The sequence below is a fragment of the Mesoplodon mirus genome, assembly GCF_964341445.2.
Source record: "Mesoplodon mirus genome assembly, chromosome: 6".
In the NCBI taxonomy this organism is placed as follows: Eukaryota; Metazoa; Chordata; class Mammalia; order Artiodactyla; family Ziphiidae; genus Mesoplodon; species Mesoplodon mirus.
In genome coordinates, this window is record NC_138982.1 from 80,183,187 (window position 1) to 80,197,166 (window position 13,980).

Sequence of the window (13,980 nt, forward strand, 5' to 3'; positions counted from 1 at the left end):
GCCTGACCTTGTTTGGGTGCGTATTTATACAACAGTATACAGTCCTCAAACTATTTGCTACTCAAACTTTTTCAAACTGAGGCATTTCCCCTCTTCTCCCTTATCTCTTAGAGTTGTTTTAAGTTTTCAACATTATTTCAATATGTTTCGGGGTTTGGGGATTTTTTCGTTTGTTTTTCAGTTTGAAGAATACTACTAGTTTCCTCTTTGTCTTCTCATCCCTCTCTAGGAAAATCATTGGTTGGGAAGCAATGGCTACAAAAATAAAACAGCTGAGACACTGGCATGAATGAGCAAAAGTCTTAAATAAATTTTTATTTTAGGTAATTACACCTGTTTTAGATTATTGTTTCTTTTCAAATAATAAAAACTGGTAGCAAAAGTTTCACGTTTGTAGAAGTACTCGGTGTGCTGTGGTAACCACTGAATAAAAAGATTTCCTTTGGAGTCAGTGTTAGGTTCAATTTGTGTCTATTATTTATTAACAGTTTGATCCTAGGCAAATTAGTTAACTTCTTTGATTTTCAATTTCTCTACCCATTGAAATGGCAAAATAATACTACCTTAGACTGTTAATAAAGATTAGATGTATATAAAGATGTTTGATGCAAAAGCTGGCTTATAGTAAGTAGTCAATAGATGCCAACTGTATTACTTTTTTTTATTAGATTGGTTGTTTCTGAGCAGGCTCAGCCTTTTAACCCTAGCCCCCAACAAGATGTAAAAGCTCTATCATAAATACTACTTCTCTGAAGAGAAATGCATTATTTATGACACTTGTAGAAGACCAGATACAATTAAATATAGATGCAAAACTGACAAATTCAGAGTACAGTTGGTTAGTTACTCTGGGCAATGCCCCCTGAGATAAGAGGATTAGGCATTTGTGTACTTTGAGAAATAGGCTGAATTGTCAGAATGATTCAGCAATATTAAAAACTGTTAATAAGTGTATTTTGTTTAACATATGCATAACACTTATCATTATGTGGCTATAAAGGAGATTAAAGTTCCATATTTACTAATATGGAATCATAATCAAAATACTGTATACTGTTAAGTGAAAAAAGTGTGATACAGAACAACATATAGAGTATGTTGTCATTTGTATAAAAAAGATAATGCATATATGCATACATTATTTGGGGGAGAATACATAAGAAACTTAGTAACAGTGGTTACCTCTGGAAGGGCAGTGAGAAAGTTTTCACTATATACTCTTGTGTATTGCAGGGTTCTTTTCTGGCTTTTTCATGTACTATTGTTTTAATCAGAAATAGTTAATAAAATACACTTATATTTTACTGAGTAAAGTTAAACTATTTCTCCCAGCTCCTAGTAAGTAAAAAGTTCCATCCTCATTACCACTTCTCTGAAAAGCAAAGTAATATATGTGGCTTAGAAGTGATTAGGCTTGGTTACAGTACATTTATAATTTGTTTAACATTATTAGAAACTGTCCTAACATCTCTACTGATGTGCAAAAATGTATATACACATATACCTATAGTGTTTGATCTTGGCAACCACACATTTTCAGTTTCTATTACTGGTATGCACACCTTCTTTCTTGAGGCTCTTTAGACGAAGGCATTTTCCTAAGCTCAGCTTTCGGTCCTCTGTTCTTTCTTTCTTTCTTTCTTTGTTCCTTTATCATTCATTCTCACAACTCCAAAGAGCATCTATATTCTGATGACTCAAAAATAAATATTAAAGACCTTTTCCCTCTCTTTGTCTGCTCTCTAAACAACTCTACTGACTCAAACGTATATTTCTCTCTTTCCAAGAACTGTTATTACTGCATATGAAACCACTATTCCTAAAATGTTGTCTTTGACTCATCTCTCCTATCACTCCCTAATCCAGTTGTTGACCAAATTCAATAGGTTTTCATCTTCCATTCCTACAAGCAGCACACTCTGTTTCAGATCTTGACCATTTTAATGTACATTATCACAAAAGCCTCCCAGTTGGAATCTGAAGTTTTAGATTTCAGGGTCTCTCTCTTCAAACCCACACACTAAAACATTGCTTTCTTTCACTTAATATTTCCTCAAAATTCCTCTGTAGTTCTCTATTTCCAAATACCTACAAAAGGCTTTCAAATTTTTCTCTGAATTGATCTCACTCTAGCAAAACCTCACAATTTCTAAAACCTTTACTCAATATTATTTTCAAGGCCGAAGTCATTCTTCAAGCCCTATCTAAATCCTACTTTTTCCATGAAGCTTTGCATGAATATTTCAGTCATCTACTACCTGACTAGCCTATAAATTGGTACATTATTTAAACTCTGATTCGTATAACTCAGCGCTTAATTAAGGCATTATATTTTTTAAACTTAAGTCATAGTTATCTTCCTCATGTGTCCAGATTTTCTGATTTGACATCAGAGATCAGTTTCATACTTCATCCATATTCTCAACAAGTTCTTGTCATACTGAGGCCATAGAAGCATCCAATAAATATTTGTTGGTTAATTTACAACACAAGTAATTTGTCTGCCCCTGGCAACTCTGGGAATAAAGTGCCACATTGATTGTTATTTTATATCACTTTATTTCAGTTTTTAAATATGAAACTCAATAATTTAAAACAAATTAATACATTTATAATAAAACTAATAGCTATTTATCTTCATAGTTTACAAGGTATATTCCCTTTGGCCTTCCAGTAATCATGTGGGATCAATATTATATTCTTTCTTCAAATGATAAATCAAACTCATAAATGTGGAGTGACTTGTCCAAGGTCACATAGCTAGTAAGTGACAGAGCTAAATCATAAGCCCAAATACTCTGTCTCCAAGTACAGTGTTCCTTTCCCTACATCTATGTTCCCTCTTGAAAATGTAGTAATATATATACACATACTATCTTTTTTAATCATAAACTCGTATTTCCCTTTTTATATTTCACCTTTCTCAATTTTTAGATTTCATTATTAAAATATTTCATCATTAGATTCCATTATACAGTTTGCATATAAGTTTAGACTTTTTTTTTTTTTTTTTTTTTTTTTTTTTTTTTTTTTTTTTTTTTTTTTTTGCGGTATGCGGGCCTCTCACTGCTGTGGCCTCTCCCGTTGCGGAGCACAGGCTCCGGACGCACAGGCCCAGCGGCCATGGCTCACGGGCCCAGCCGCTCCGCGGCATATGGGATCCCCCCAGACCGGGGCACGAACCCATATCCCCTGCATCGGCAGGCGGACTCTCAACCACTGCGCCACCAGGGAGGCCCTAGACTGTTTTTTTATGTTTACAAAGTCTTTATATTTGGGATGATAAAAATACATAAGCACCTCTGCTCCCAAAGGCTCTTCTAATTATTTTCAAATTTGGAATAAATCACTAACCATACATCAGCAATCCTAGAGTAATCACAGGTGCTGCAGTTGCATCTGAAGCAAAGCCAGATGTGAAACAGATGCAGCACCACCAGAGTTACAGATCACTGATATCAGGTAAGTGCTTTAACTTTGATTGGCACAGGATTGGGATGGGTGGAGCTGGCCTAGGAAAGGCTATTAGGAGACCTCAGTTTCTCCAAGTGATTTCACCCCGGACCCTGATCGGACCCTCCCAGCTCAGCTTCCACCATCCTTATCAAAGTTTAAAGCACTTACCTGATATTAGAACCTGAAACTCCAGCACTGTTGCACTACATCTGTCTTACTTCCATTTTCTCAAGTAGGTACAGCTGCAGAACCTGCTCCAGCACCTGTAGCTCACAGTGTTGTATCACAGTAGATATCAGCTGCTAAAACTAAAAATATTTAAGCTTAATTTTATTAGGAACTTATCATTTCAAAAATGATTTTTCAACATTAATAGTTTCATTTTAGTTACTTACCATTTGGATAGGGTGTTTCACATAAAGTTAGAAATTCAACGATAGGATGATCCATTTCAAGCACTGTAATTGCTTTTCCATGCATGATGGTTAAACTTGGTCTTCTGCAAGCTTTGTCATAGGACAGTCCACCAGAAAATATTATGAATGGTTCACTACAGAGGAAAAAAAGTTAATGAGACTGAGTTATTTAAGATGACACAATCTCACAGTATTGAGGCAAAAAGGAATGGGCTTAGTAGGGATTATATACAATAATTTGACAGAGAGCAAAAGCCTTTCCTGGCCCCAAATATCTCACCCAACAATTTACTATTCTACCATTTCCTTTTTTCTGGATGTATATTCTCACCATTAAAATTACTAATGAATCAATCTAAAGATGTTGAGGTGAGATGGGGGAAAGGCAGTGAGGTTGGTGAGAGGGGAAGATGCTCACTGACTCAGCAGAACATCTTCACATATATTAGTTGGTTACCAAACTCTAAATTACTACTATTAGAATATTAGGCTATGTTACTTTATCATATTAACCAGTAGGCAGGTGGGACCCCAAATCACTAAGAAATAGAGGCAAATTTCAACATGAAATGAAATGTGACAGTGGCAAGCCCAGAATGGTAGAAGGTAACATGAAAAGTCTACATAATAGAGTTTCTGTGGGAAAGGGTTATGACAAACAGATGGAGAAAACTAATATGTAATGGGAAAATGATTCACCAAAAGTAAATGTGACCTTCTTCTCAACTTTACCTAGGGTCAGCCAGTTCTATTTAGCTTGTAAAACTAACTTCGAACAAATTTTTTCATTTCTGTTAACTGCAAGTTACAGTTAGATAATAGAGTGGGGCTGAAATGACCATAAAATATCATAGCTGTCAGAAAGTTATGAAATATCTTCAAAAGTTTTCATTTTTTTCTCAAATATCTGTATCCCTATTATATGTATATAAAAGAAAATGTGTGTTGATATAAAGTATTTTTCAATAGGACCAAACTGAAAATATTCTCCAAAAAATTTTTAAAGGAACTAGACACTTTTATTGTACCAAATTCCTTGAGAACATATGTTTCTCTAAATAATTCACTTCTATCCATCTACTAAACTGAAGAATCTATTTGTTTCTAGAACTCACTCCATAAGATTTCCCTTTCTTTTCCATTTTGTATCGTACATAATACCAAACATTATCAAAGGGACATTTGCTAATCTTATGCTGGCTATGTAATAACAACAAAAAACCCTTTAAAAAAGTTTCCATCAAAACCTACATATAAAATGCCTTCACTAATTTTTATTTAAAGTTCTGTCCTAATATTTTCATATAAATATTTGAGTTGTAAGCTAAAAAAGGGAAAATGCTCTAATTTATTTTCCTTGAGTCTTGCATCAATTGACTTGAGTTAGTTTTGCCCCAGTAATTAGACATATTAATTAGCACCAACCTACTAATGGTGGTATTAAGAAGCAAGTTTGTTTTTTCTATGAAATACATAGTACTTAGATTATTTAGAAGACATCTTCAGGTTTAAAAATCATTTTTAATGAAATGAGTATGGGTTTTTGCACCTCTGCTGCTTTGTTTTGCAACAAAGTTCATGACTTGGAGAACATAATATCTTTTCAGAAATATTGAGCTTAACTATCTGCTCCAAATATTAATAAAGGGCATAAATATCTATTTTGCCCATGTAAAAGTGGGTGAATTTACTCTCATCTCCTAGTACTAATCTAAACATAGGATAAGAAGCAATTTACTCTCCCTTATTTGTAAGCACATTGGAAAATGTCTTTTCTAGTATTCAAAGGAGGCACAATCTTTTCTGCTCTTATTATGACTTTGCATCACAAAACCCTGGGTCTGAAGTAATTGTTGATATACATGCACTTTTCTGTAAATTACTGAATGATTGAATAAAAAGCTATTTCCTCAGGAAAATGCTCAGGGAACCACTCATGGATAATTGCATTAGATATTTAATTATCACATTGAATCCTCAGAAGTATTGTTCTCATTTTATTAATGAGGTTAAATAACAATTAAGCAGAGAAACTCAAAAGAAAACTGAGATCTATCAGCCTTCAAAGCCTGTTCTCCTAAATTGTGGTCTATACTGCCTGAAGTAATAAATAGCTACAATTTACTGAATGTTTGCCATGTGGCATATATTGTGCTCTGTGTATATATAAAGTAAGTTTTATGTAATCCTCACAATCTTGTAATCCTCAATCCTGATGAGAAAAGTACTATTAGCTCAATTTCATAGATAAGGAGTCTGGGCTTAATGCAGGTTAAATAACTTGTTCAGGGTCAAGCAGCTAGTGAGTGTTTATCATTTCTAGTCTAATAGTTCTCAAACTGTGGAATACACCTTAATCGGTGTTCTATAAAATTAAATAAATAAGTAGATAAATAAATAAATAATTTGACAAACACTTGCAAAGTATATATATCTCCCTTCTGAAATTTTATAACTCACGCCACATATTTAATATTCTGAAAAATTGTAAGAATCCAGTTTGTTTAAATAACCCAGAACTTTTCATATTTCTCAAAGTTATTTGATTACAGACCTTTTTTTCCATGAATACAATTAGTAATTAAAGGGATACACTTTGGTAAGTGCTATACCACATGAAACTGCCTGCTTTACTAATTAATACAAGTGTGTCTTGAGAGATTTATCAGATGGATTAAGAAATAACCATATAATTGATAATGTCTTCATACATAAAGGAAACATTAATAACAATTAAATATTATTGATAACAACTTAGATAAATCTCAAAGGCATTATGTTGAGGAAAAGAAGCTAGGATCAAAGGTTACATAATATGTAATTACACTTATATGACATCTCAAAAAGGCAAAACTATAGAGACAGAGTACAGACCACTGGTTGCCAGGGGTTAGGTGTGGAGAAAGGTGTGACTGTAAGGGGATAGTATGAGAGAATTTTGTGGATATGGAAATTTTCTGTATTCTTATTGTGGTGTCAATTTCAGGAATCTATACATGTGTTACAAATCCACAGAACTGTACACCAAAAGAAAAAAAGTCTACTTTACTGTATAATTTGTAAAATAGATATAATAAAAAGCACTGAGCCTTATTGTCTCAATGAAAGCAACAGGATTAAATAAATTGTGTAACATAATGTAATACATGTTAAAATAACATTTGTTGAGTATTATGATGTGCCAGGTATTGTGTGAAGAACTTTACATGCATTATTGTATTTAACCCTCCCAATGAGAGAACTACTACTATTATTCCCACTTTATAGATGAGTATACTAAAGCTTGGAGAACTTAACTACCCATGAAGTCTTATCTGTAGGTGACCACAACATGAAAGGATTACAAAACTAGCAGAAGGTTATTTTTATTAACTACAGAGAACCTGATAATGCTAGTGATAGCAGGTAAAGAGATCATTATTCCTTTTTTTTAAAACAATAAAATTATTAAGCCTTGAGGCCATTGTGATTGGAGTCTCAGTAAGCAAACTGATGACTGGGGACCAATGATTCCTGAGCAGAATGGTTGTTTATCCCTAGAAATGTAAAGCAAGTTTGTGAATGGCTAGTTTAAGATAAAATTAAACAGAAAACATACCCTTTACATCTGTTACCTATGCAGCATAGGTAAGGCTGCAGCATATATGGTAAGGCTCTTCTTAAAGTTCCTGCTCATGCTACAGCCATCCCAATTTTTGACTTCACAAAATATTTGCTGTATACTAAATGGAACGGAAATATAGCTATCTATTTCCACTTCCAGACTATGGGCCATTTTGCTGTGGCAACACCTTTCAGGACTCAACTTCAGTGCCCCTCTGTTTTTGTAGTCTCCTTTTGTTCTGAGCTGTGGATCCACTGCTTCTAGAAGAGGCTTTTCTAATACAGTTGTAATCACAACAAATTGACACAATGTACTACAGTGCATAGTAAGTGGCATGATAGTAATTATGACTAGTAATACATAATTATTTCACAATAGAAATCTGAAGAATTACTTCTACACAAAGTTGAGCTACCAATTACTAGAACAAAGCAATTTAGAATCAGTTGAAAAATATTAACAGTGAGAAATAACATGGCTTTGATGATGATAGTAATAACTTTTTTTATTAAGAAATCTACTATGTGCCTCTCATCAAATTTATGATGTTAAAAACTTTATGCATAATTCAATTTGATCCTCACAATCATCACAGTGAGATAGGTATTATTGATGAGAAAATTAAATTTTAAAAGAGTTAATTAAAATTTTCAAGGTCACATAGCTGTCTTACTCCATAAGCCAATGATCTTTTTTTTAAAAATATATATCTTTCTTGGAGTATAATTGCTTTACAATGTTGTGTTAGTTTCTGCTGGACAACAAAGTGAAACAACTATATGTATACATATATCCCCATATACCCTCCCTAATGAGCTTCCCTCCCACCCTTCCTATCTCACCCCTCTAAGTCGTCACAAAGCATCAAGCTGATCTCTCTGTGCTATGCTGCAGCTTCCCACTAGCCTTCCATTTTACATTTGGTAGTGTATATATGTCAGTGCTACTCTCTCACTTTGACCCAGCTTCCCCTTTCACTGCTGTGTCCTCAAGTCCATTCTCTACGTCTGCATCTTTATTCCTGACCTGCCACTAGGTTCACTGGTACCATTTTTTTAGATTCCATATATGTGCGTATGTGCACATATATGTGCATATGGTATTTGTTTTTCTCTTTCTGACTTACTTCACTCTGTATGACAGGCTCTAGATCCATCCACCTCATTACAAATAACTCAATTTCGTTCCTTTTTATGGCTGAGTAATATCCCATTGTATTTATGTGCCATATCTTCTTTATCCATTCATCTGTTGATGGACATTTAGGTTGCTTCCATGTCCTGGCTATTGTAAATAGTGCCGCAATGATCTTAATCATTATTTTAAACTGCCTTGCCTTGAATTCTTGATTTCTGAAGTACATTTTCTTCATGTTTACCCTTTTCTCCCTTCATCTGGCACCATCCTATCTTCCATCCCTTAAATCCCATCTCAGGCATCTCCTTTCCTAAGAAGAATTTCAGTGATTTCTCTTCACTGTTGTCCTCCCTACTCCCTTTAGGCAAGGTTAGCTGTCCTTTTGCTGTGCTCTCATAGCATGTCTCTATAAAAGCACCTCACATGTTGTATAGAAACCACGAGTTTATGGGCTTACTTCTGGTATTAGACCATAACAGATTCAAAAGCAGGCAGTAATTTCTATTTTAGTTTCCCAAACAAATTGCACAATGCACATTATGCAGTAATAACTTAATACATTTTGTTTTAATTGAATTAAGCTATATATTGTTGAGTACCTCATAAAAAATACATTTATATATAACAAAATACATGTCATAAAGTCCATGGATCATGTACTTTAACAGGGAAAAACCTCTCATGCCTTCACATGAACCTCTTTATTCTCATTTTACAAACTAGGGTTTCAAATTTCTTAGTCTATAGCAAATAAAAGACTAGATACTAGTGGATAACACAATGGAAATTAGAAGTCCCAATAACCCAAAACTGAAGGATAGAGAAGCACTTTCAAAAACAAATACATAAATGAAAAGAAAAAAAAAAAAACACAAGCTGCTAGGAACAGTTATTAAGTGTGAAGTGCTCAACTGCTTCAATAGTCCTTGAAGTGCAACACTGTATAACAATGGATGTAAATAACACTGAGCCTGAAGACTCAAGCAAAGTTTAAGTTATAAACACTGTTTTAAGAAGGAAAAGAATATATGTAAAATATTTTCATCCATAATGATTAAATTTTAAGTGTTTTAATACTTTAGTTACAATAGTAATAAAACCATGATCATTTTTACTAGTTATACAAAGTAACATTAGACTGGGCTAAAGAGGTATTGATCCATCTATCTACTATACCTTGAGAAGAGTAAGTATAAGCAAACATTAAATGCACCTATGACAACAGGAAAATATTCTAGTGTGAACATTTAAGAAATATAAAGTAGAATTATCCAATTTAGACTTAAAATAAAACTAAGGTCTAGGCAAGATTTGTAATTATGGTAATTCTGGATGAGAGTATTGCCACTAATAATTACTGTAAGTATAAACATTGCTGATGCACAGGATATGGCTGCTGTATATACAAGATAAATTTCTATTAAATATTATTTTTTATTTAATTTTCTGTATCTTAAAATTTAGCACTATTGTATTACAGCAATATACATAAATGTTTACCTTCCCAACTAACTATAATCTTTCCAACTTCAGAATGTAAGATCCTAAAGTACAGAGACTTGGTTATGTATTTAATTCATGCATAATACCAACAGGTACATAGCTTCTGCTGTTTAATAATGTTGAATGACTGCTGCTTGTAATTGCATGGCCCAAAAGTCCTACATTGTTAAAAATGTATATAATACTCATCTGAATATTCATATAAATTTTAAAATAATTGAGTTGCTATTTATAATAACGTTGACATCATACATTTGCCAGTTGAACAATAAGAAATCTGTTATTATCAATGAAGAAGATTCAGCCAGTTAATATAATTATGTAAAACTTTAAACAATATATAAACATTAAAGGTTATCTGAATTTCTTGTCTGTTTCTTACATATTTTCCCATAACTCTCAAAGTAAAAATGCATACCTGTTTCTACAGGTTTTGTATTCTACTTTAAGAATTGGTTTGCAAGATTCAGATTTTCTTCCTTCTCTTTGAGTTTTTCCTAAAGAAAGAAAAAGGATTTTATTAAATATGATTTAAATTCTACTAACCCATGAGAATTTTAAAAGCTTGATTAAAGGAATATTTTTTAAATGTAATTATGTGTTTTTCATAATACAATAAACACATTTCTATGTATCCTAACATATTTGTTAAATTTATAAACAATTTGTTGAGCCCTAATAATTGACGGTTATATAAACAATAAAGTTATTTGTAAACATATTTGTATTGCTTCACATTCTCCATGTATAAATATAGTATCATATAAAGTTATTTTAATTATTTAAGTTTCAAGATAAACAACTTCAGAATTGAAGACACACACATACATACTTATCTGCATAATGAAATGTATAATGAAAAATCCATACTAGGCTGAAAATTTTACCTATAAAACAAGCAAATCCCTTTCTTATGCAGAAAGATTTGCCATTTAAAACTTATGAAAATCTTTGCATTTTCATCAAATTTATTTAAAGGAAAGTCCATTAGACAATGAACACTGATGGTATATTTCATGATTTTTAAAAATTTTAATGATGTCCTCTATTTGCATAAGACAAAAATAATAGTTTCTTATAAGGGAAGCATTATGTTGTTTAGACTCCATAAGAGTCTGAATGAAAGATCAAGAAGAGTTTAAAATGGAAATAAAGCTACTTCTGCCTATAACATACTTATCTTTGTAGTTATGATTTTACTTATAATTCTACGTCTCATTTTGATAAAATTCATCTGTTTTTCAAGATATGTTTGTTTGTTATTTTAATAACTACCCTATTTATTCTTGTATTGCCACAGCTGTTTATAGACACAGAAACCTATTATGTAGAGAGATGTTTACATGCATATAAGTTAAAATTTTAGAATAGCTTCAGAATGGCAAAGCCAAATCCAACTAGGATGTCAGGACAATTTTATCCAATTTGCTTAACGGGCTATCAGCATAGAATACACCTTATCTGCTCCATGGCATGCTTTCTGAAATTGCCTTCTCTTCCTTTTATCTTATGTCAACTAAAGAGGCAACCCAATAATAAAATATTGGTCAATATCATTCACATTGTAAAACAGGATTAGAAGTATCTATATTGTATGTGAAAAAGAACTGCTGACATTAAATATATTATATATGAAAAAGAATTGCTGATATTAAATATAGATCATTACAAAGAGACAACTTTGGCTCAGGGACTCACTCTGAACAGTGGTCTTAGAGGTGAGGAACATCTGGTTGGTGATTACTAGTTTTGATAATGAATGGAAATAGAGAGAACTGAAGGAAGTGACAGAGTCAGCAAAGAGACCCATTCTTCTCAGTTGATGTTTTTTCTATCCAGAGCTTCTCTAATAATTGCCAAACCATTAGTTGACCAAAACAGTATATTTGCAGTTGTTTATATATATGGGACCAACTACTATTTTTCAATCAATAAATATCACTTTCATGCACTGATTTTAGTAGAAAAGAATAATTGTTTTATTAATTAATGTTTTACTTCAATTTCCAACTCTAATAATTAATTTGGGGGTGAAGCCTTTCTGTTTTGATTATATTCATTGCCTGTCAGTAATTGAAATATGCTTAAATATCACATTGCATAAAACAACAGTAACAACAACTGCATTTATTGCTTTTCCTTATGTTCCGAGTACTGTATTAAGTGGGAGGATGCAAAGAAATAACTGACTACCAAAAAGCTTAAAATTTACTAAACTGAACAAAACAATTTTTGAAAATGACAACATGAGGTACCATAAACAAGTGATAGACATAAAGTGTTGTAGGCGTTGAGAATAAAACTGTGGCTTCCTTTTACAATAGAAGACTTATCTAGATTTTCACAGAAGACTTTCTAGAAGCTAGATTAAGCATTAAAAGATAGAAGTTGGCTAGGAGAGCATAAGAAAAGACATGAAGGCAGAATGTGCCTAGTATGTTGAGAGAATAATGGATAAACCAAATTGGGCAGATTAAAAGATTAATGTAGAAGAAGAGTGCAAAACGGCTGATGAGGTACAAAAGAGCCATACAATGGCAATCTATAAAACCAATTTGAAGTATAGACAAGGGAGAGTCATTGGAAGCTTTCAAGTTGGGAAATAATATGTGTAAAGCAATGTCTCAGAAATATTAATATGGATTTATTTAATAAAGAAATTTTGAGGATGTAAGATACTGATAATGGAAAACAAGGAGAAGATAATCACAACTGTGCAGGAAAAACTGAAGAAAAGTGAACAGTCTCAAAGAAAAGTGGGATACTATTAATCACACCAACATGTGCATCTTGAGAGTACTGGAAGGAGAGGAGAGAAAGGAGGAGAAAAACACTCACAGAAATATTGGTTGAAAATGTTCTAAATTTTTTGAAAAGCATTATTTATACATGTAAGAACCTCAATAAACTCCATGTAGGATAAAATCAAAGAAATCTACTCCCAGACACATCAAGGTAAAAATGCTAAAAGCAAAAAATATCTATATATTGAAAGCAGCAAGAGGAAAATGATTCATTGTATACAAGGGAGCCCCAATAAGATTAATAGCTAACTTTCTTACCAAAGACAATGAAGCCAAAAGGTAGTGGAGTGACATACTTAATGGACTGGGAAAAAAAAAAAAAAAACCCTGTCAACCAAGAATCAAAGTTCATCAAAATTATCTTTCAAAAATGGAGGTGAAATAAAGATGTTTCCAAATAACAAAAACTGACAGAATGTGTTACTAGCAGAGCTCCCTTTCAAAAAATACTTAAGTTCTTCAGGCTGAAAGAGAGTAATATGAATCTACACACACACAAAAAGATTACAAGGAAAAGTAATTAACGTAGATAATTATAAAAGACAGTATAATTGCATATTTCCTCTCCAATCTTAACTGGTTAAAAAAGCAATGTAAAAAGTAATGTGTATATAATTATAATATGGGATATATAATATATTTGAAAATAATAACACAAAGAAGGTGTATGGGAACAAGGTTACACTGGAGGAAGAAAGTGACACCAAATGGCAACCTGAGTCCACAAGAACAAAGGAAGAGAACCACAAATAAGAAGCAAAAAGGCTAATGTAACAAATTTTATACATACATATGTGAGTTTGTATATATATATATATATATATATATATACACACATACATATATATATATATATATATATATAATATATACCCTTGACTAAATAACAAATGGGTCAAAGAAAAAAACCAAGAATATTGTAGAACAATGTAAGGTACAATGCTGTTCATACAATGAACAATGTTCACAACATTGTTCAACAATTGTAGAACAATGTATAATACAACACATCAAAACTTCTGAGATGAAGCCTAAGCAGACCAGAGAGGGAAATTTATAC

General features: G+C 32.4%; 1 protein-coding gene across 6 annotated transcripts in view; it reads right to left on the reverse strand.

Moving 5' to 3' along the window:
• STXBP5L (syntaxin binding protein 5L) overlaps nucleotides 1-13,980 on the reverse strand; it is a 416,226-nt gene that overhangs the window by 186,419 nt on the left and 215,827 nt on the right. For all 6 annotated transcript variants that reach the window (XM_082624250.1, XM_082624249.1, XM_082624248.1 and 3 more), the window contains exons 10-11: nucleotides 10,535-10,613; nucleotides 3,852-4,006 (exon numbers count right to left, since the gene is read on the reverse strand). In XM_082624250.1, coding sequence (XP_082480376.1) covers nucleotides 3,852-4,006; nucleotides 10,535-10,613 — 234 coding nt within the window. The remainder of the gene's footprint in view (nucleotides 1-3,851; nucleotides 4,007-10,534; nucleotides 10,614-13,980) is intronic.